The sequence below is a fragment of the Mesocricetus auratus genome, unplaced genomic scaffold (assembly GCF_017639785.1).
Source record: "Mesocricetus auratus isolate SY011 unplaced genomic scaffold, BCM_Maur_2.0 Super-Scaffold_100026, whole genome shotgun sequence".
Lineage (NCBI taxonomy): Eukaryota > Metazoa > Chordata > Mammalia > Rodentia > Cricetidae > Mesocricetus > Mesocricetus auratus.
Genome location: NW_024429207.1, coordinates 12,840,448 through 12,864,318, shown reverse-complemented (window position 1 = coordinate 12,864,318; position 23,871 = coordinate 12,840,448). Strand labels below are relative to the sequence as shown.

General features: G+C 44.8%; 1 protein-coding gene across 2 annotated transcripts in view; it reads right to left on the bottom strand.

The window, feature by feature from the left end:
• The window catches only part of Mtmr7 (myotubularin related protein 7), an 82,226-nt gene that overhangs the window by 18,164 nt on the left and 40,191 nt on the right, over positions 1 to 23,871 (bottom strand). For both annotated transcript variants that reach the window (XM_005066642.4, XM_040731785.1), the window contains exons 5-7: positions 20,085 to 20,213; positions 17,329 to 17,463; positions 10,316 to 10,448 (exon numbers count right to left, since the gene is read on the bottom strand). In XM_005066642.4, the coding sequence (XP_005066699.1) occupies positions 10,316 to 10,448; positions 17,329 to 17,463; positions 20,085 to 20,213 (397 nt within the window). The remainder of the gene's footprint in view (positions 1 to 10,315; positions 10,449 to 17,328; positions 17,464 to 20,084; positions 20,214 to 23,871) is intronic.

Below are 23,871 nucleotides of genomic sequence, written 5' to 3'. Positions count from 1 at the left end.
CTCAGCAGCAGCTAAGAAGACTAATGGCTCTGCATCCCTCCCAGCAGGTTCCTCTGGATGGAAACTGGATCTCACTATGTGTGGTTTTGAGTCCTCCCCCAAGTTTTAAATCACCCCTAAATTTAGGTGAGTATTTGCTTCATTATTTATAATTGTAAGTGTCTTCATCTGGAAGTATTTCACATTAGCTTATTCTTAGATTTGTGTTTTATGTGAACTAAACCATAGGCACTCTTGTGCTCAAATTTCAGTTCTGCCCTCCCTAATTCTGTCGGCCACCTTGACCGTTTGAAATGTAGGAGGGAAACGAATTTTCCTCCAGTAACTGTTGTAAAACTAATACTACATGCATACAGTAATGCATGTAGTATGCTGGCATAGTGAAGACTGCCCAAGCAGTCAAAAGACAAAGTCACCACTGCCAGAAAGATCTCACAAACAAGTGTTCTGACACAAACCTGCAGTCTCTGCCACCACAGCCTGGCTACAAGGGCGAGCTTTACTAGGAATACTAACAACCCTAGTAAAACTGAAATACCAGATGCCAGCTGCTTTTCTAAGTCCTTACAGCAGTGAGCTTTTCCCTTTTCACGCCAATCACTGTAGGGAAGGTGCTAGTGCTAGTCTCCCATGTTAAGTGTGGAAAACAATGCAGAGAAGGGTAGGACATGGTCTACACTCGACTGGCTGAGATGGCACAGGAGGCTGGATATTCTGGCTCGGACCACATGGTCTTCATCAGGGTCCATCAGCTGTTTCATAATTCAAGTGTGAGCCCATAGAAGTCCTCCTAAGGATCATAGGTCTTAAGCCCTGTCTTGAGGTATGCTTCCCACCCCGACTTCTACCAGGATTCCATCCACACTGTCTGACACACTGATCAATGGAATGGAATTGGAGACCCATTCATAAGCCCTCTCTCTCTCTCTCTCTCTCTCTCTCTCTCTCTCTCTCTCTCTCTCTCTCTCTCTCTCACACACACACACACACACACACAATCCTCTAAGGCTCAGGAAAGACAAAACTGCAAGAACCAATGGGAGAGAATGACTAAAACAAAACTGATTTCCGGGCCAACGGGGCAGCAGCAGATATGAACTCACAGCACACAACGAGACCAGCACAGCTGAAGCCTGACAAACCCCAGCACGGATGAGGGGTTAGTCACAAAGCCCCATACCTAGCTGAGGGGCTATTGGCAGCTGGTGGCTGCTGGGAAAGGAAGCGGGAAAGTCAGCTTCTTAAAGGCCAGCAGACAGCCCTAAATCTACACACATACTGTAATCATCAAGTGGACTCACTGGTTTTTACCTAAAAATGAACATGTAAAATTAGGAGGGAATAGTGTGGTGGTGATAAAGGAGAAATCAGAGAGAAGGGAATGGCTGATGGTCTTGATCCAAACACACTATATGTACATATGAAATTCTCAAACAATAAAATATTAATGTGCACTTCTGAAATTATTTTTTATAATTTAACCACCAGAAAACTGTAAATTACACCTACTGCCCACAGCTGAGGCTGGCATTATACTTCTGTGGCCAGTGGTGATTTAGGCTGCTCAGAGAAGTTTAGTTGGACATACATACCTTTAAGATAAATTGAAAAGGAAATCTGGATAAGTAAATTGTAAAAGTATGCATCCCCTCACATTCATTCATCTTGATGCAGCCTAAGGTATGGAAAGAAGAGGTTTTTCTCCTCCGGTGCAGTGGGAAAAGTTCACTTAGGAAGGGTGTTTGGGGGAAAGCTGGCTTAGCAAATGACACAGGAAAAGTTGACCTCCAGTGACTCCCAGGAAGCAATGCAGCCGCATACACCGAAGAAAGCCTAAGCTCGGAGGACAGTATCACTAGTGAACAGTGGCAGCTCGTGCCAAGGCCAAATGCCAGCCCCTAGTTGCCACTAAGCCCAGCATGACATGTTCAACAGGCCCTCACTCCATGTGGCAGGCTCACTTCTGCCTGTGGACACTGCCCTAACACAGCCCAGCAGGAAGTGGGGCAAATTCTAGTGCATGCGCCCCCCCCTCCGCCCCAATGCCTGCTGCTTATAGCATCCAACCTTGTAACAGGCCATGACCAAAGGTGTTGAGCTTAATCCTAAAATACACACATTCCAAGGAGGGAATCATCAGACTCCGCTGTTGCATTAAGTCTTCCATGGAAAACACTGTCTTGAAGTTTTTTCACTCAAGAGGCCAGCACTCAGGCTGGTACTGTAGGGACTATGGGCTGGTTAGCACTCGTATTTATTTCAGAAAATCTAGCAGGCCTAAGGGATATCTTGGCATTCAAAACGTGTAGCTCAGCCGAGAAGAAAGGGTCCTGCTTACCCTCTTTTCACAGGATGCAGGAATGACAGCAAGCTTAAAGTTAAAGTCACCATGCTATGCGGCTACCCTGCAGATGGCCTGTGCTGACAGTGAATGGGGAGAGACACCTGAGGCAGGGGAGGACGGGCTTCTGGGTTCCTGCCATGTCAGCTCATTTCTGCCACACTGAGAAGAACTCTTGGGTAACAATTCTGCCTTCAGGAACACTGAAATTGCACACGCTTGGGAAAATAATCTCGCCAGGACTTCAGGTGAGGTGACAGCTGAGAGGGTATTTCCCCCTAATGGCCAGTGGCCATGCTCAGAGCAAACAGCTCTGTGAATGATTAACACACATGACAGACGGGGCTACACTAGAAACTGAAACAATCAGTGCCTGGCCTTTTAAATATGAAGCCGTTGTGTTCGCTTAGATAAACTCAGGATAAAGCAGGAATACTGATTTGTTCACTCCTGTTGCCAAACCTGAACCAATATTTACAAACCACTGTGCTGAACAAAGTTCATGTAGCTGACATCAGAAGCATATGCCACAAACTGCAGAGAACTGTACTTGCCAGCCTGGAGCTGGATGCTAGGTCTAGTCACACTGTATCTATAACAGGACAGTTCTATTGCGTAAGCATACAAAACGCTGAAAAAAACCAAAAGTCAATACAAGATGTGTTATAATATAAGACCCTTCTCCTTGGTCTTCACAGCACACTTCCTGAACCATTCACTGTAAGCCAAAAAATTAAGAGACCCAGAGACAGATATTTGGGGTTCAACTTGAAGATCAAGGACGCAAAGCAGCCAAGCTACCAGAGAGCTCTTACCTCTAAAAGGGCTGGGACGTTCCTATTCTCAATGTAGCTGGAGAATGAATGCCTGCCACTGAGACCTTGCTCCTGTCTTAGATACCTCTCATAAGTCCTGGGATTATAGGTGTGTACCATCACCTCCTAGCTTCTGGCTGCTGGGATTAGAGGTATGTGCCTGACTTCTATGGTTTGTGGCTGACTTTACTTTCTGAATCCTTGGGTAAGTTTTAATAAATCATAAATATTACCACAATTTACTTTTTCCTGTGCAAATGCTGGGCAGGGTGAGGGGAGACACAAAAAGGGGCACAGGAGTTGGTCTTTCCCACACTCCCTAGTCCACAAAGCAGTAGCAAGCACATTCTTTCCTTATTAGGCATCTTGAAGTGTGCCCCAGTGCTGCTGATGCTGGCTGTATCACTTTTTCTTGTGCAGGCAAGGAGCCAAGGCCACACACACAGTCCTCAAAGAACTAGCATGGCAACTGTACTCTCCCTTCACGGAACAGCGGAGGAAGAGCTGCCATTCAAGACGGGTGGAAGCTGCCGAAGGGAAACGTCTGGTCAGCCTTGCCACTTCCCTCTTTTACTGAGATGAAGAATAAACTTGTGTTTAATGTGACAATGTCAACAACAAACCGCTCCTTTACCTCACTGGCCACACAGACCATTGCTAGGGAATTTTCCACCAGCTGGAGAGACTCTCCACCAAGCATCAACAAGACTAAAGACTATTCTTCAGAACATTTCTACTTTTTGTTCCTGATGGTATTGTCTGAAATCTCCCCACAATATTATCATTGCTTGAATAGCCATATTTTCCTTAAAAGAATATAATACCAAATGATACAGTACAGCTGAGCCTAAATTCTGTGAGTCTGTGTAGCACTGCTTGCATAGCAGCATAGGAAACAGTGCACATATGTGTGTTTTTACACACAACAACCATGCACATGCATATCCATGTGCAGACATACAGCCACACAAACACACTCCAGAATATTCAATGCTGACCTGAAGAAAACCAGACGGCAGGTTCACATGGGGGATGCCCAGTAGCTTTTGTCATCTTTACCAGTGAATTTTGTATATGAAGACAAGTTCACAGGCACACAGCATATGATGTTATATCTAACAGTCGTTACACAACCTGAGCCAGCATGAACAGGAACTGATGATAGTCTAAGCAGGAAACTTTGAATGAAGTGGAAGCAGAAGCTGGGACTGGGAGTAGGCTCTGGGGTCACACTGAGGAAGGTACACTGGTAGGGTATAGCTGAAAAGGTGAAGTAAGCTGCAGAGGATGCTGGGGAACCCACACCCCCACTACAGTGCAAACGATCCCAGGAACCACACCCTCTGCAAATCCGAGGTCATTCTGTCATTGGCCAACACACACAACTGACAAGCCACGACTCATGTAAGCAGCTCATCGTGTTACTCTTGAAATCCACATCAGATACTTTCTCCTTTGTTTACTCCATTTAGGAGCGTCTTAGTGGCCCAAGTCTTGCTGTCACAGCACAATATGAAACAATAAAAAAGTGGGAGGTATTTGGGGTGGAAGGGTGGCCTGATGAAATTCTAAGTCCTCACAGGACACCACACAGAGAAAGCACACACTCTTGATGCACCGTATTCCCTCTGAGAGCTCAGGAGATGACAGCCAGTAACGCCTGCAGGGCACAGCCTGGCTCAGGAGAAAACTATTTTAAAATGTCTGAAGCTGCTGCTTCCCAGCGAAGCTGCCCATATTGTAAAGAATGGCATGAGATGTTTACTATGTTATCCACAGTAGCACACTCAGGAAATAAGCCAGCTGAAAATACAGATTTTTCTCTTGGAAACCATGCCATGGAGCTAAGCTCTGAGAAACAAAGTCACCTCATTTTGCTACAAAAGTTCCCACAGTTAATGGATACAATTCTGAAGCTGTGGCCCAAGAACTCTTCAATGCAGGAAATGGAGCCCAGTCTCTTTTCAGGCCAAGATTCCCCGTGTACTGCCTGGACAGTTAACTGACAGGCCACCTGTGCTCCATTTTTCTAGGCCACTTCCCATCTGGTCTGCTGTCACTGAAATTTGTATCTCTGTACAACAACTTGTTGGGAAAATCTCTACCAGACATGACATGTTAGTTAAACTATTTTTGATGCACTTACACTGAGTAAATATAGACTGTGCTATGAGTCAGGCACATACATGGCTCTGAATATTCCTTTAAATGAGTTAATTAAGAGAACTGACCCATAGGAAGGCATAGGACATACCAAATACCTGGCTTACTGTATAACCTATCCATGTCAGCCAGTGCTTATTTTAAAATGTATTAATGTTCATCAAGAGAAAGCATTATAGACCTTAGATTGGGAAACATTGGATATCTATAAGGCATCTTACTGTTATGATCAACAAGAAGATATGTGCATCAGTTACATTACCTTACACATACAAGAATAAAGACCTGCTCAATTTTACCCCGGTTAAAACAGGAACCCAAACCTAGGACTTTCACCCACTTAGACCTGGGCATTTTCTATACTAACCTCCCTTCCTTAGAGGCAAGAAAGTTGAGTGCCTAAGAGTGTAGCATTGGATTTATACTGACTGAAAGCCATGTTTCCACTACTTAACAAGGTGAGGAAATCATTTAGCCTCTGTGCCTTCATTTCCTCATTTGCCAAGTGAGGGTAAGAAGAGCAGCTGCAAGGAGGCCTCAATAAGGTCACAACAATGACCTTGAGCAAACGTATCTTTAAAAGTTAGTATCAAGCATTTAGCCACCTCCTCAAATACCATTTCTTTGTTTCTTTTTTTTTCCGAGACCAAAAAACAGGGTTTCTCTGTATTGTTTTGGAGGCTGTCCTCGAACTTGCTCTGTAGACCAGGATGGCCTCGAACTCACAGAGATCCGCCTGCCTCTGCCTCCCGAGTGCTGGGATTAAAGGCGTGTGCCACCAAAGCCCGGCTTCAAATATCATTTCTATGAAGTTTTCTGTGAACATTTCTTGTTTGAGAACCACAGAATAAGGATCATGGTAAGCTAATGGAAAGCACTTTATACAAATGTTCCTCTATTACACGATCTTAACGAGGGGTGTGTGGTATGTGTGTGTGTGTGTGTGTGTGTGTGTCCGTCTTTGATCCCCTCCACCTTACATATTGAGGAATATTGCTCCCTGAACCTGGAGCTCTCTGATCGAGCTGTCCTAGCTAGCCAGCCTTTAAAAAGTAGGAAGTGTTTGCAAATATCCTACTTAAAACTAATATACTAGATTCCTGAACTGGAGAGTGGCACCTGCAACTAGCTCAAAGAAGCAAACTGCCACATGTCACTCCTTTATGCATAAGACCACATAGCAACTGTAGCAGCCACAGGGCTGGAAAGCCACGGGTCTCTAGCCCACCAAGTGTGGGACCCTGAACTGAGTTCTGCCTGGAGCAGACCGCCCCAGTGTGAGCCTGACTAATGAGAGCACAGGCCAATTGTCACTCAAAGGCCCCTAAGATCCTGAAGGAGAGCCTTTAGATCCCTGGCCACACACAAAACATGCTTAGACTCCTGAACCACAGAAACTGTGAGATAATGAGTACAGCTAATCATGTATGTGAGCCAACCATGGCACATACTTTGTCGATGCAAAAGGACGAGTACACCATCCACCATCCTCCCCCACGACAATCATTTCTGAATTCTCCCTCGCCTTAAATACACAGACTCACTGTACTGTGAGAACAGGCTTCATGCAGTTTTACAAACTGAATGCTTTACTTATTCTGCCTTCACTTAAGTGACTAAGTGGAAAAAAGGATTTAGTTTACTTGCTGTATATGTATCTGGCTTCCGAGGTCCCACCACGGAAAGTGAAACAGAGCTACCAGTGTGGGCATGTTTAAAGCTGTGCTCTGGATTAGTCCAGGAGAGGAGGAAACGTGGCCAATTAGATATGTCTAAGCCAAGTGTACCCCTCCCTCTCTAAGCCAATCCCGTGACAGAAATACTCAGAGCACCACTTTACCACCTTCTTTGCAGTGCTGATATTTTTATCTCTTCTAGCTGAGAAATGATTCTTTCAAATTTATCAGAGCAAACTGAAATATCTGTATGACTTTCTCAACTTAGTTTTATCTCCAACTATCTGACCTCTCAGATGAACACTCTATTAATATAGCACAGATGCCATGCATCACAGAACACTAACGTGCAACTCAAGCGCACTCGTTTAAGTGAAAACACCAGCACCCAGAAGGCAGAAGATTAAGGAGATCTAGTTAAGGCTTGGGCTACACAGTGGGACCCTATTTCCAACAAAAAGAAAGGAAGAAGAAAGAGGAGGAGGGGGCAGGAAGGAGGGTGAGGAAGAAGAGGGGGAGACGGTGGAGGAGGAGGAGGAGGAGAACCACCCCCAGCACCCCGGAACCAACACGACATCTAGCAGTTGCTCATCACTTTATTTAAGTGACTAAGTGGTAAGAGGCCCAGATACAGAACAGCCAGCAGTACAAGGTCTGTGTGGAACGCAAGCAACGGAAGTGACGTGCAGGACAGGTAGGGGGTGGCAGGATGAGGGAGGGATCAAGGCCATAGCCAAAAGATGGCGCATTGGTCACAAAAAGAACAACTGCTCCTGCCGTACGTATCTCTCCCCAAAGCCCCTGTCTGAGGACAAACTACACAAAGAGGGGTCAGGCTGTTGCGTCACCTCACCAAGCTGTGACATTAAACACTTCTGTGGGCGTTATGTGCCTTGTTCCTCGCACAAAAGGTAGATGGCCTTTTCAACTCCGAACCAAGGATGCAAGCAAGACCCAAGCTCCACTGCTCAAGAGAACAGGCTTACAAAGAGCCCCCTCCAGATGCTAGCCGCCATTCTTACAGAGAAAGAAAGCAGTGCGCCTCTATTCTTTGAGAAGCAGGCAATTATCTGTGTGAGGGGAGGGGCAGCTTCTATGAACAATAGTTAGGTTACAAAACTGCTATGCACCAGAAATATACCCTTCCTCCACTTGGCAGGCGGGAAGAAAACAGTGTGACTTACAACCTATAAACTAAGGTTGGCATTTATTGACCCCAATGGAAGGACCTAGAGAGAGGGTGAACTTGATCCTAAACTTCTGTTTCCCCCAAACACATATAACTCCACCTTCCGTTTCAGTCTCTTCTGATCATATCTCAAACCAAGGTTTAGCAAATTTGAAGAAAGTAAGAGGGAACGCCATTAGCCACCTCATCTCCTGTGATGCCAAGGTCCCCTGTCTGACATAGAAAACCCTAGGAAGGTGGGTCTAATGCATCCCTGCACCAGCTGGGCCTCCACCAGTGGTTTATAATTTACTCAGGAAAAACATGTAGTCCAGCATTGTCAAGACTCCTGAGAGGCATGCTGCAAACTGTCCTTGCTGGCAGCTCCACACGCCCAGGGGTTATGCGGCAACACCGTGATCCCTTGTGAAATGGAGCTGCCCTCCCAAACTCAGTCAGCTTGCTTGTCCCTTAGGAAAAGCAGTGAGACACACCAGAGGACAAGGGTTGAAAAACCAAATACAGCGTTAGGTAGAAACCAAAGTCAGAGGCCTATGGAGCAATTTTCTGTACACAAGAAAATTTATGATCTTAAATGTTTGAAACTGCTGAATACAAATTATAAAGTGTGCCAGTGTGAAGTTTTCCTAATGATTGCAACAATGGTGAACAAGTCTCACACTAAAGGCTCTTGTTACAACAGGGTCAGGCTAGCCCAGTTTTCTTCTACAGGCAAAGCACTATTGACAGCAAGGACAAAATGAAAGACTCCAGAGGCTTAAGAAACTCAAATACTAACACCTAGACTGTTAGGACTTTGACCGATGAGAAAAACTGTCAGACTATGACAAACAGGACTCGGAGCTATGTGTTGTTGTTTTAGATGCAGGGATTGGCTTCTAATTATTTAATTTAATCATTTACTTAGCCCAGTGTTGAGAATCGAACGCAAGGCCTTACACTACTGAGTTAGACCCACAGGCTTCAGTCAGATTTTCAAGTGTTACAGCCAGGGGCACCAAACTGCCCTGTAGAAGAAAACTAGGTAAGTTATTAATTGAATCATTTCCCTGCAGGCAGAGTCCCAGGGAAACAGCAGATGTGTTCAAAGTTTCACAATGAGTAAGGTCAACTGGGAGGTCCAGGAGTGACACTTCCTCCAGGCACCGTTAGGTCCTTGCCACGCCATGCTGTCTGATGGGACAGAGACTTGAGTAAGTCACATGGGGCAGATGTGCAACCTGGCTCCTTCCCTGTGCCTCTTTATTCCAGACTCCGCGGTTCCTTCTGAGACAAGCAGCTTCCCTAGCACCCCGCCCATCCCTCCATGCTGCCCTCAGAGGCGCTCCAGTGGTCACAGGCAAGGCATGGCTCTGTGGCTTCGGCACTTCCTCTTTTGCAGCTGCCTCTGGAGGCGGCAGGGTTTCTTAAGCGGACCTCATGATCAGAAGAGCATTAGCAGCCGTGAAGCACATCACGCACGAACTGAAGGCTTTCTGCTAATGAGCACACGCGCGTGCACAAGAGCAGTTCTTCCACATCGTGTGACCCATCCTCTAATTTCCTCTCCACATGAGTATGTCAGGCTCTGCATCCTCACACTGCTCACTGCTTTGTCAGGATGGGGTGGCGTGTGCACCTACCTGTGCTCTGGCAGCCCCTGGCACTCAGAAAGGAGGGTCCACAACTCCAACACCTTTCTAACAGCCATCAGTAATGTGGGGACAGTTTATGAACCTGATTTCCCCACAGGGACACTGGGCTAGTGTTTTAAAGATAGGATTTCTCTTTCTTTCCAAATGTTGTTGTTATTGTTGTTGGAAGGCAGGCAGGCTCTCTCCCTCTGTGCTTCTATTTAGAATACTCAGAGTCTTGGCCGCTAACTGCCAAATGATAAAACCACCCCATGAAATGAGCAGGCTGTTACCATGTTTAAATGATAAAACCACCCCATGAAATGAGCAGGCTGTTACCATGTTTAAAGAGTCACTGCAGCATGATTATTCTCTCAACTGTAACATATTCCCCCAAGTTACCACATGTGCTTACCACTATTGTCAGGAAAAAGTTAAATCAAAAAACTATCTTACTCCATTTTGGCATCAAAATTCTTAACTATTCTTTTACGGCTGTGCATAACAAGACGGTTTACCTTCCAGCATTTTCTGAAGGCTGTTCCTCATGACATGGATGTTCTCTATCCCGATAAACTGAAACTTGATATTGGAGTAATTGTCTTCGTCCTCATAACCTTTCCCTGCAGCGCGGTTTGCCATTGCATTAAGCTGCAGTGGTCAGCAAAACAAAATAGACATCAATTACATTCAGGACATGGAACAACTTACAACAACACTGTAGAGATGTGCGGACACACAACGCGGTTTACACCCTGGGACACCGTACTGAGGCTCTTGCAGCTATACGCACAAAGGCTGAGCTATGGTCAACAGCCCTCCTGTGCAGGGCTGGGTAGCGTTTTCTTAGCTGGGAAGTGTTCCGTAAGTCCTCCTGGAGATGCCCTGTCAGTTTTGACACCAGTGCTGAGCCGATATGGAAGTCCGTGGCAGAACCAATTTCACACCACACATCAGAACTTGCCGACTGGCAGGAGAACACCCACAGAGGCATCTATCAATATAAGGCTCTGTAAGTTAAATTATCTGGCAGAACCATAACACCAACAGACACGACATCGGATAGGAATGTTCCTTCTAGTTTGCCCAGCTGAACCTCTGGCAGGAATCTGACAGACTGAACGGAGAGAGAATGCTGACAGTCAGGCTTCAGGAACGCTTCTTCACTTGCCTTCTTCAAATCGTGACGCCACTTTCAGAGCCATAATTTTGTAGATAAGACACTGGAATTCCAGTGATTAAGGCCAAACTGCTGTAACCCTATGCAGTGTAATCACGCCGAGAAGTCCTGCCCTAGGTGGGAAACAGGTTTCTCACGGGGACATGGGGCTGGGAATGCTGCCCTCTTGCAGCTTGCCTGAGCAGGCTGTCACTTATGGAGAACAGTGTTCACTGACCATTCTCTAGGCCACAAAGGTTAGGGAACTTCCCAGACAGGGGTGGGGGTGGGGGTGGAGATGGGGGTGGGGATGGGGTGGGAATGAGGAGGGGATAGGGATGGGGATGGGGGTGGGGGTAGGGAAGGGGTGATCTGCTTTTAAGAGTAGAGTACAAAGGAGTACTTCCGATATTTAAGTGTAAAAAGCTAAGTTAAGGGGCTGGAGAGATGGCTCAGAGGTTAAGAGCACTGGCCGCTTGCTCTTCCAGAGGTTCAATTCCCAGCAACCACATGGTGGCTCACAACCATCCCTAATGAGATCTGGTGCCCTCTCCTGGCCTGCAGGACACTGTATACATAATAAAGAAACAAATCTTAAAAAAAGAAATTTAAAAAACTAAGTTAGAAATATTTTGGCCCTTAAAACCTTATAAGATTAAGGGTCCCATCACATGTAGATCAAGAATGTCTGTCATGTTTTTATAAACATGAAAGCTACAAGCCTATGAGTATCTCATCACAGTAGTAACTGGATAAACCATGGCCTATCCATGACCTGGAATAAAACCAGGCACCAAAAGACACAGACCCCAACCTATCTTTCCCCTTTCTCTGCCTTACAGCACACATCTACATGTACATGTGTGTAAGCTGAAGAGTGTTCATGCAATCACCCACTGTTAATACACTCACTGACATATTTATTTATTCACATTCATTGAGAAGCACTAAGATCATTGAAGATTATGCCCACTTGGTATCAGTTTCAGCAGAAAAGGAGATGTCAAGTTGAGGGGGTCACCACCAACACGACTTCAGGTACTCTTGCAGTCCCAAGAAGCATATATAAAGCCCGGGTCATAAGTCATAGAAATGAGGCAATCATCAAGGAAACGATACAGCTGAGGGCAAGCCCCTGCCACAGGGCCCCTGCTTCAAGAGCAAGTCAGGTGTCCACTCCCCAGCTCCGCTCCTCTGCCATCTGTGTGGCCTGTCAGCTCTTCAGAAGACTGACCCCAGGCGACAGAAGCAGGCCATCAGTCCTAAGAGCACAGGCGTTAGCCTTAACCAAGAAAATCTTTAATAAAATACCTTAAGGGTTACTGAAGGTTCATCCTTTAATAGGTCCTAATATCTACTGGACATTTTGTCTTCCAGAAATTACATACAGATGTTGCCCTCGTGGAACAATGTACTGTAAAAATCACTGATTTTATATAATGATTTCCAGGGCTGTTGGCTAAGCCTTTATAAGGAATTTCGTGAAAATCAATAAGTTAACAGGATCCACACAAAACGTTTTATGTTACATGAGCTATACACTTATTCTGCATCAGAATTCAAGGCAAGCTTCTCACCACATAGCACATCCTCTTCTAAAAACCTGTAATATGTAGCAAGCAAAATACTGTTGCTACTACAGTTATTACAGATACAACATATGCTCACACTTTAAAATAAGAAGCTACCATGGGAGAACTCACTGGCAGTTTTCCTTACAAGCACCCAGGAGAAAGCTTCTCAAAAGTCAATGTGTACTTCACATAGTAGTCAGAAGGTGGCAATGTTTAATCTATCATACAAACATTTTTTTTTTCAGGAGCACTATTTATTTTCTGTGGCAAAAGCTGAACTCTCAAAGCACAAACACAGTTTTAGGAATAATAAAACATCCAAAAAGATACTCCGACTGAGATAGACAGATGATGGATGGATCCATGCAGGCATGCATGAATGGGACAGACAGAGTATGCTTTACATCAACAAATCACTACTAGCAGTGGCTCCTCTGGCTGAGAACTACATTTCATAATTAAGTAAAAAGCTACTAATTTCACATCCTAATAATTCCCAAGCAGGTAAAGCCATAGGGGCAAATGCATCCCAGTTTCCAGATCTGCTTGAGAAGTCAGGGTGTTCGAATGGGAAAACCCTTTGCTATCTAGCATCAGCATTTCTGCTGCAGAAATGCCCACAGAAGAAACAGAAGGATGCACATGGCGCTGTTCTTGCTGCCTTAAACATATAACTGAATATGGAAGGGAACGCACACAGTGCCAAACGATAGCAGATAATTCCCACCAGGCCTGAGGAGGGCCAAGTGGATCGCAGGACTGGCAAGAGCTGGAACCTGGGGCAACCCTGCCAGGTGAAAAGTTTCCTGGGGTTTAGTGGGGAGGGTGGAGAGGCTGTTCTGGAGGAAGCAGTAAGGGAGAAGAAGCCCAAGAGAAGCTCAAAGCTTTTAGAGTCCTCTACAGAGGCCTTCGTTAAGGAATCTAAACTCTGTGGCGGAGAACAATTGCTGAGTCATTCTGAGTATCTCTAATGGAAAAAATAGGAATTCATTTAGACTTGACGATGGAGGGTCCACCATATGGGAGCAACGCGGCAGGCGGTGGGTATTTAAAAGCAGCAGTGAGCCCGGGCCTGGTGGCACAGGCCGGTAATCCCAGCTACAGTGCAGGCTGAGTCAGGACAACAGTGCATGTTCAGGGACAGCTCTGTCAACTTAGTAAGACCCAGTCCCCAGACAGAAAGTAAACAGAGACTGAGGCAGCTCAGTGGCAAAGCCCTTGAGGTCCTGGGTTCAATCCCCAGAACTGAAAAAGAAAAGAAAAGTCAGCAGTGAAGAAGTGGAGAGTGTACGTGCTGCCCAGGAGCTTCAATAGGCAGAGACCATGTCTACACCTCCCTCACCAATGACTGGCTGACCAACTGGACACATGACCACATACAAGAATGAGGTAAGAGGTGATCAAGCCAAAACTACAGAGAAACAGAATCAGGCTCTGGTCCACCCCATGAATCACACCCATGACTCCCCAGACAGTGTTGGTCTTGAGACCAAGCTGAAGGAAGTCCTGGTCCCTATGCTAGCCATGGAGTCTAGGACCGCACCAGTTACATTTGATGTCTGAATCACAAGGTCTGCTCAGACAGGGTTGAACAGGAAACCACAGCAAAGCTGATTTTAGCAGGAAAACTGGGTCATAGCCTCACACGGGTTGTGAAAGGATGGTCCTTTCTTCTTATCTTGCTATGACCTACTAACTTCAACCATGGCATATTCATGGAAATACTAGATGATTTTATTGCCTAGAGGTACTATCTACAAATGAGCTTGTCAGATTTTTCCCCTCACCATCTAAAGAAGTTTTGTGCATATTTATATGTATATTATATTCAAGTAGGAATTTTTTTTTCTTTTCTGAGACAGGGTTTCTCTGTAGCTTTGGAGCCTGTCTTGGAACTTGCTTTGTAGACCAGGCTGGCCTGTAACTCACAGAGATCTGCCTGCCTCTGTCTCCCTAGTGCTGGAATGAAAGGTGTGTGCCACCACTTCCTGGCTTCAAGTAGGAATCTTGATTTAAGTTAATTTATGTTTTCAAACCACATACGATGCAAAATGGTCTCTTTCCCTATCTATAGGCTATGTGGTCTGACAAATGGTTTTCTCCAGGACTCTCCCCCGTCCTGTGCATTCTTGAGCCCTCTTTTCTGTGTAGTTGGCAGAACAGATCACATGGAAGGAATGCAGTTAGATAAATAGCTCTTTGCAAAGCAATTGCAATTGTCTTTTTGGTTAACAGTGCTTCTCTGATTATTACTAATTTCTGTCTCTGCCTTCTATTAGCATAGGTATCCAAAGGGTAACTTTCTGAAGGTACACATGTAGGCTCCTAGGGTAGGAAGTGCCCATGTCACTCACATGGGAGATCCACTATGGCAAGAGCCTATTCCAGCAGCCTTACCAGCATACTTGCCCATAGCCTCTCACTGGAGACCTTCAGTGTAGATAAGCTGTCTTAGCAAGGTTCATCAAGTATGTTCAGGTCCAAACTAAGCCAGAGGATATTTCTCCATCCTTGTACTGACAAGGAACAGCAGGGAAAACTATGCCCCCCCACCTGCCACAAAACACACTGTCTCTCTCCAATTGTCCAGTTGTCAATGGTCACCTGCAAGGCTGATGCATATATGCAGGAAATAAGACCCCACCTGTTAGACACCCCTAATCTTCACAGCTGAGTCTTGAAGATGCCACCTGCATGGAACCCAATGAACAGACACTACCTCATCACCAGAGAAAGAGAAATGCCCATGACCCTGTGTTACACAATAACCACTGATGCAGTGACATTAAGGCCATAACCACAAAGCGATCTTTGGAGCTGGAGTGTACCACAGGGCTAATCTCAACCTTGCCCCTGCCTTCAGGACTCACCCTTCCTCCATCACTGCTAGGTAGACCGTGCACAACTCAGAGCCCTCCCTGCTCCTTTGGCCTTGAAATGATGTTGGCTGAGTGCAGGCTGGCTCTTCAGCTGTCTTTGGATCCACTGGGTGTGCGATCAACTCAGATGGCAACCCTCTGTAGTCCTGAAGTGGAGACAGGGCTCCCAGATGTTTTTGGCAAACAGGAAAAACACAGGCTTTGGAGTCAAGTAAGCCTGTGCTTGACTGAATGTGGCCTCCGCCCTACACTGTGTGACCTCAGTGAATTACTTGACCTCTTTAAAGCTAAGCCTTTACCCAGGAAAAGACAAGAAGTCTGCTAATCTGAAGGACTCTTTTAAGAATTAAATGAGAAAGTACTTAACATTTTTGCAAGCTCATCAAAATCTGGTAAATTTTGAAATCAGAACATCTGATACAGCCATGGGCAGGTTAAGACATGACGAAACACTCCTTGTTTTAGACCTTAACAAATACTGTTCCAACACATTTTCATAGCTTTCAATGCACCAATGTCTAGAGAGTAGCAGGTGATCCCCCATCTTCAGGATGTCATGGCCTCGACTGCCTCCTAAGCCCTTCTCTGTATAACTATACTAGGGAGTAAATCCGGGTGCATGGGAAGGGCTGAGAAAAACTTCCATCTCACCATGCAAACCTTCCACAGCAAACATACACTTACTTTTCTGCCTACCTAGGATGGCATCCCTAACACACTCTGGGTAGGGGTGGGGAATCAGCCAACATGGTGGTAGTCTTTAAAACAAAACAAACAAACAACACAAAAAAGCAAGCAAGCTTGAAATGAACACTTTAAAAACCATGCGAGTATGCCTGGATAAATATGAGAAGAAGGTACCTAACTTTATTTAATGGGTGAGAGTCAAACTTCTTACTCTTAGAATAAACAAAGTGAGTACTAAATATACCCTTCACATCAAATCCCCAGGATTAATTGGCTTTAAATATGGACCATGCCTGCCCTACAGCTGCCACGTTCTAGGGAAGGCTTACACTACTCCGAGCCAACTTGGAATCACTGGCTCTTCAGTTAGTAGGTCAATCTGTTTATCTTTTAAAGCTGGAAGAGCAGGGTAGGAAAAGGATTTCCAGTCTCCACTCAGTAAAGCCCCGTCTTCCCTTCCCACCCTGAGTCTGTATGCAGACTATCCTCAGAAAGCACAAACTCTCAGAACCTTACACAGAAGATGCAGGGATGAGACGGGAGGGCAGCCAGGTTCAGAAGGAAGGGGGAGGGGAGGTTGAGCCTGACTCGGACAGAAAGGCACAAACTGAAAGGCAACAATAGCAGTTAAAGACTTTTTTACATCTTCCAAGTGCACACCTTCCAGCAGGACAGCATCTTCATGCCTGGGCTGGGGATTTTTGTCTATGTGGTGCAGTGCAAGTTTACTAAAGAGGCAGAGACCCGGGATGTACGATGTGATGAGCTGTGAAGATAATGTCTATAAATACCCAGGACTATGCCACTAAGCGCCTACTCATGATGGTTTTACTTTTAAACTTACTTGAGCTAGTAGTCTGTTTTCTCTTTCCTATGTCATGTTTTCATTCCCTTGTGTTCTTTTTTAAACAGCACTGCAGACATTTAATTCACATGTCATGCAACTTCACCCATCCAGGGAGGCAACATGCAAAACCAAACAGTACCCATTTACTGTGTGACCGGCACAATTTGAAAAATAGGAGAAATAAAAATGTATTTAACAGTCAGCCCCTTCGGGAGCTGAGATGCAGCAGAGAGCAGCCCCCGATGTCCCCATGGCCTGGTCATGCCAAGAACAACCCTTTGTAGATGAAGCAACTAGAGTAAGGAATGGTATCAGTTAAGCTTTGGTTCCCTCCAGCCTTGGGACTCAGAGCTGCAGAGACAAGTATGAAAATGCTGACACTTACTTTAGGCCGTGTGTCCACAACATAGATGAAGTCACTTTCGGGATTGGCTTTCCTGATGGCTTGGAGCATCTGTTCATCCTCCAGACACCGAGCACTGAAGCCAGAAAGTGGCTGGCTGCTCCTGCAGATGGAGGCCTGGAGGAAGAGGCCACAGCAACACAGTGCTATCAGAGAGGCTTTGAAACCATCCCCCGGAAAAGGGGCCTTTGCCTGCACCCCACACCAATGTCAGAAACTGGGGTTAGACTTTGTGGAAATCAAGATATGTCCAAGAACACGCTACATAGGCAAGCTTTCTGCGTAAGATCTTAGGAATGTGTGAAGATGTTTAGACAGGATCCAAATCACTATTTTCTTTTTCACTAATATTGTTTCTTTTCACTGCTGTACATAGAGTAACTACTGTCCTGAAACTTACAAGACACTATCAATGGCAGGACTGGGAAAACATTTTAGTGTTTGGTGTTTTTTCTTAAATCATTTTCATACTAGTCTATTTACAAGGATCATGAGCACCCAAAATCACATCTAAGGGCCACATTTTCCCAGTAATGAAAGCCCATGTCACTGCTAGGTTTGCTCAGTAACAGTGCTCAGAAATAAGAGGTTTCTGCAGACTCCATCTTAGCCTGTCCAGACAGTTCCCTGCCCTGCAATTTCAACATTATACAATCATCTTTCCATGTCATCAGGTCCTGGACTGGTGGGTTTAACCAGCTGTGGCTTTAACCAACTCTGGATCAAAAGTATTCAAATAAAAGTACCAAATTGTATTGAATGCACTTAGACTTTTTATGTCATCTTTCCCTAAATAACCCATCATACCAAGAATTTACCTTGACTGGGTATTTTAAGCAATCCAATGATGACATAAAGTATGCAGAGAAGGGTGTGAGCGGGGTACAAGCAAACACTACCATTTTATGTGAGGAACTAGCATATGCTGAGACATGGTTTCTAGGGGAACTCTGGGACCAGGCCCCACAGACAGCATAGAGAATTTGATACTGCATTGTTAGGTGATGGATAGAATAGTCACGAGTAAGTGAGGCTAGATACACACACAGCTATTAAACTTAGCTTTCCTGACAAACTATTTTTGTGGGTTTAGCAATTAAATTACATATAAACCTCTTGATAAGATGCATGGTGCCTATACCATCTGCACTGATTCTGTAAGTCTGCTGTGTAGAAGGATGGAAGGAGCCATGGTCAGTAGAAAATGGACCACTCTAAATGAGTTGGGAAGGAAGAACTCACTACAGTCCCACAATGCCATCACTTGCTTAGGGTCTTGTGTACAGATCTCCATCAGTGAAATGAAATGACTCCTCTAATTCAAACTCAGCTTTCTTGCCTTCTCAGTCATGCTGGTTAGCGTTTGTCAAGCTGACACAGACGCAGACATATCTGGGAAGAGGGAATCTCAACTGAGAAACTACCTCCAATAAATCATCCTGTGTGCACGTCTATGGGCATTTTCTTGGTGAATGTGGGAGGACCCAGGCCACTGTGGGTGGTGCCATGCCTGGTTCCTCAACTGCACAATAAAGCAGGTTCAACAAGCCATGGGCAACAAGCCAGTGAATAACTTTCCTCCATGACCTGTCTCAGTTCCTGCCTCTAGGTTCCTGCCTTGGCTTTCCCCTGATGAACTAGCAGCGCCTTTAATAGATGCCGGGGTCCTTGGGTGCAGACACCAAAATCTTTTCTTGTTTGTTTTGTTATTGAGGCAGGGTCACATCTGGCTCAGGCTGGCCTTGAACTCAAACTACAATTGAGGATGACCTTGAATTTCTGATCTTTCTGACTGCTAGGATTTCTGGGTATACCACCATACTAAGTTGGTTTATTCAGCACAGGGATTGAACTTAGGGCTTTGTGCTTGCTAGGAAAGTTATCCACCAACTGTAGTATGTAGTCAGGAAGTATGACACACTGCTAGAGCAGCATTTGAGAAAAATCCGATTCGAATCTCAGTTTTGATCTCACTGTAAAATTACATACCTTCTCTCAATCTCAGCTTCCCTGTGTATGAAGGTTGGTAATTATTAAAGTCAAGTGCTGTGCTATAGTGTACCATACTGTAACAGTCCTATAACTATGCCTAACACCTTAGTTATTATGTCAATGAACAGGACTATAAAAAGAAAGCAAGAAAGTCTGTATTGTGTTAAGAAAATTTACCTTTATATAAGTCGCTTATGACTTCTGTTCCCTAGAAATTTATACTGTGAATTTAGGAGTCCATGTTGTACATAATTTAAAGCAAAAATAACTCTTAAAAACCCTAACACAATAACAAAGGATAAAGTGACTCTCAGTAACAAATATACCCAGGATGCTCTTCGCAGGCTTCCCAGAACCTTCCTTTTCAAAGTGGGAGCATGCAGAGTCCCTCCTCACCCACTGCCTGGAGTGGGAATTGATGGCTGGCATCAAAGCCTTCATCCTCTAGAGAGGATGGCTTCATCCACTCAGCTGACCACACTTAGGTACTGTCTGAGTCCACCTTACTTTACTGCCAAATATACATGGAAGGGAAGTTTCTACATGAAACTGCATTGTCTCACACCATCCACAGGATATCCATGTACCACTAAGAATTCAAATAAATATACACAGAGGAGAAGAGAGAGACAAAGACAGACAGACAGACAGACAGACAGACAGACAGACACAGAGAAAGCTAGAAAAATTCCCATCTAGGGTAAAACACAGCGAAGGGTGAAGCTAAGACCAGCTCTGAGGCGTACATGGCTTTCTTTACAGTAGTAAGAGAGGGCGGGGAATCGCCGTCGGCTCCGGAACTTGGAACTGCCCACGATGATGTGTGCTGTGGCTGATTTGGGGACATAGAGTTCCGTGGGGTAAGAGTCACAAACCTGTCACCAGAAAATACAAAGGGTATGTTGAGGCAATCAGGCATTACATTGCAAATTGACACCAGAAATCCCATTTCAACATGCTTGAAGGTTGCAGATCTTAGCTTTCCTAATCAAGTTACAAAGGAGGCTGTTTCGAGGAAACTTGAAGCTACTCGGAGAAAGGAAGTACTGCTGATTCTGTGACTTAACAAGCAAAGCAACCGTGAACAGACTGTCACTGTGTATTGTCCCTGCTCTCCGGAGCTCTTTATGTGGGGAAGACAGCAACAATTGAGCATTCCTTTCATCAAAAAGGTACAAACAGTAACTGTGCATCCTAACGGCCAAAGAAACATTAGTCCCCTGTATTTGCCTGGCAGCCTGTGTGGAGACAATTTCCTAAAATGTAGTCACAACACTAATATCCTCAGGGTACCTGTGTGTCCCTGGCACACTGTGCACTTCTTCAGACTTCTCTGAACACGCCTGAGCCTGGTCTTCTCAAGTTTCTTCCATGTTTCCCCAGTTTACCCAGTCCCAATTTCTCCAGGAAGTCTCCTCCTGGGTCCTCTCCTAGGAAGATTTCTAGATAGGATTTCATGCCGTGCCACTCCCATGACCACACAATGTACCAGCGTGTTCCAAGTGTGTTGATTTTGTAAGTGGTGAGAAAGAATTGCTCCCCTGGCAGGACCGGGTGCCTTGAGAAGATCTTAGGACTGAGAATCAGAAATCAGCTGCCTAGGACACAGCCTGGCATTTGTGACTTTGCAACCTTGAAGAGCCAAACTACACCAGATGCTTTAGTTTTCTGATCTCCAAAACCGATAGTTTAGTAATGATATTTTAGGGGTGGATAGAAGGAAACGATCAGACAACACCCATGACAGAGCACTTTATAAACCACCAGAGCCAAAAGAAATGCCAGCACTTGGCAATGGTGACCGCTGCTGGCTGTCAGTGTTGGGTTTTCCCATCAGTCAGTCCATCAGATGGCAGTTCCCTGGGCTTCATCATCAACTGTTTATTTCCTGGAAGGCAAGCATCTTTGGAGTCATAGCAACAGGATCTGCATGGGTGTAGCAATAGGGATAATATTTATCTATGGATCCTTTGGCCAACTCCACCCACCCTTACCACACCACAAGTTGCCACTAAAGGGAATGAAAAACCACAAGAGAGCTCTCAGCCTCCCGACTATTTGCAAATGGTTTTGTTAAGAGCCCTCAGTCCCTGCCCGGCAGCAATGTTTCCCTTAGACAGCTAAAAATCATGGAGCAAGAGATAAAAGGCCATAAAAGGAATGATCATAGGTCCAAAGCATAACTTCAATCTCCTGGATGCTTGGGTACTCTCATAGAAAACCCTGTTCCAGGAGAGGAGGATCCAGCCTACTTGGATCCAGACAACTAGAATGAGGCCACAGAACATTGCCCTTCCTTCCTGATTCTGAACCTGTCTCAAGCAAGCCAGCTACTAGAATATCAACACACACCACCCCTGCTGGCCCAAGGCTCAGTGCACCAGACGGTCATTTGCTGAAAATGATCAGTTTTAAAAGGAAGTAAGGTTTTCCATAAATTTAGGAAATTTGGGATTACCTATACTCTTCCTTATGACAACAACACAAGAAACTGAAAGGTTTTATGACTAAGTGCAATAGCAATCTGTACTAGGGAAGATTTACAAAACACTGCACACAGTTTCTGAATATCAAAGGGAAAATGAAGGACTCTGGAGCTCCTGAAGCTCTCCCAAGGCCAGAAAATGTCTAGTGTGGTTCAGGCCACACCACTATGTACCCCATGGCTGAAATGAAACCAGGGAAGGAGAAATACCTAGAGCGCAGCATCTTTCTCACTCACAGCTCAACTCCGATGCTGTAGTGCTGTCTCAGCACACACGGCCCTCTCCTCATTCACTACTGTGCAGACAGTCATTACCTTCTAGAACACCAGAGTTGTCACTCTCCAGTGGAGAATGTGAACCTTCACAACTCAGTCAATGCAAAGGCCAAAGCTCCCCTACCAAGGCCCAGTCAACAATGTCCAGGCTTGTAAACTAGCTCGTACAACCTCCTCACTTGAATGGAACTCTATTAAAGGAATCCTGCTTCTTCAGGGCACTGAGCCCCAGCCAATGACCCAAGTATATGGCATTCTGTTGCATCTTCCAGTAGGCTCTCTAAGGAGCTAAAGCTCCTGCTGTATCAATTGATGATGATGATGATGATGACAACACCCTCAGGTTTACACTCATTTAACTTGAGTTCTAAAAACAGTATTTTATGGAACTGAAAGAATGAAACTTATCCTCCTTTCAAGGTAGGTAACTCTCTCAAGTGAAAACTGAGAGTCCAACCATGGGAGGCACAAATACTTCTGAAGAAACTGAAGATGCAGATGGAATGATACTTGAATTCCTATATTAGAAGGCCCAATGTGGCTACAATGTTCCCACCCAAATGTAACCAACAGACTCAAGGCAATCCTATCAAAGTCTCAATGGCCATTTTACACTAAAGCTAATATGAATTCTCCATATATCAAAACATTTTTTAAAAGAACGAAGTTGGGGATTCATACTTTATAATTTAATGGCTGGTTACACAACCACATGTATCCAAAGAGACAAACCAATAGAATGGAGAGTTCATAAATAATCTTCATATATACATTTGAGTAATCCTAATAAAGGAACTAAACTATTCTTTGAAAAGGATGGTTTCTTACCTAGTTACCAGGAAAACTAGAACTCTACACCCAAAGGAAAAAGGTGAACACTTATATCTTACACAAAAATTAACTCAGTATGGATTGAAGGTGTAAAATGTAGGCTGCAAAATTCCCATAAAAATATGATGAAACATTTCATATTAAATCTGGCTTTCATTTCTTATGTACAATGTTAAAAGTGCTAGCACTGGAAGAAAAAAATGAGACTATATTGAACAATAATTTTTATGCATCCAAGAAGCAACCAAAAGAATAAAGGCAACCAAAGAAATCATGGGTTTGTCCAGAGTATATATAAAGAACTTCACGTCAACGAAATCAAATGCACTGACTAAAAACAGGCAAGAGACTTGACTATCCCCAAAGACGTCCACAGACAGCCAGGACACAAGCAAAAGGTTCAGCAGCTCTAACTGCCAGGCTGGCCACCATTAGGACAAAGCTGAAAGCAAGTGTTGGCAACGTTGCAGAGTCTTGTGCATGTTGGTGAGATGTGAAGCAACGAAAGCACAATGGAAAACACTAGGAAAGTCCTTTGAGACTTTAAAAAAGTAATCACTGCGTGATCCAGAGTCACAAAGAGGTATTCACGCAGCCCTCTAGAAACAGCACTGTTCCTGATGGCCAAGAAACAAACACAACTCCCTAATGATCCGCTAACAGATGACAAAATGTTTTCTATTCACATCACACTACAGTTTACCCTTACAATGGAAGTAAATCCTGCCATGTACTCCATATAAACAGATAACACCGCATGCGTCTATTTATATGCAGCATCTAAAGGAGGCTAATTCATTAAAACAGGAAGTAGAATGCTAAACACCAGGCTGAGCAGAGAGTAGGAACAATTACTGTTTAAGGGGCACAAAGTTTCAGCTTTGCAAGATGAGCTCTGGAGTTCAATTGCACGGCAATGTGGCATACTAAACTCAACGAAG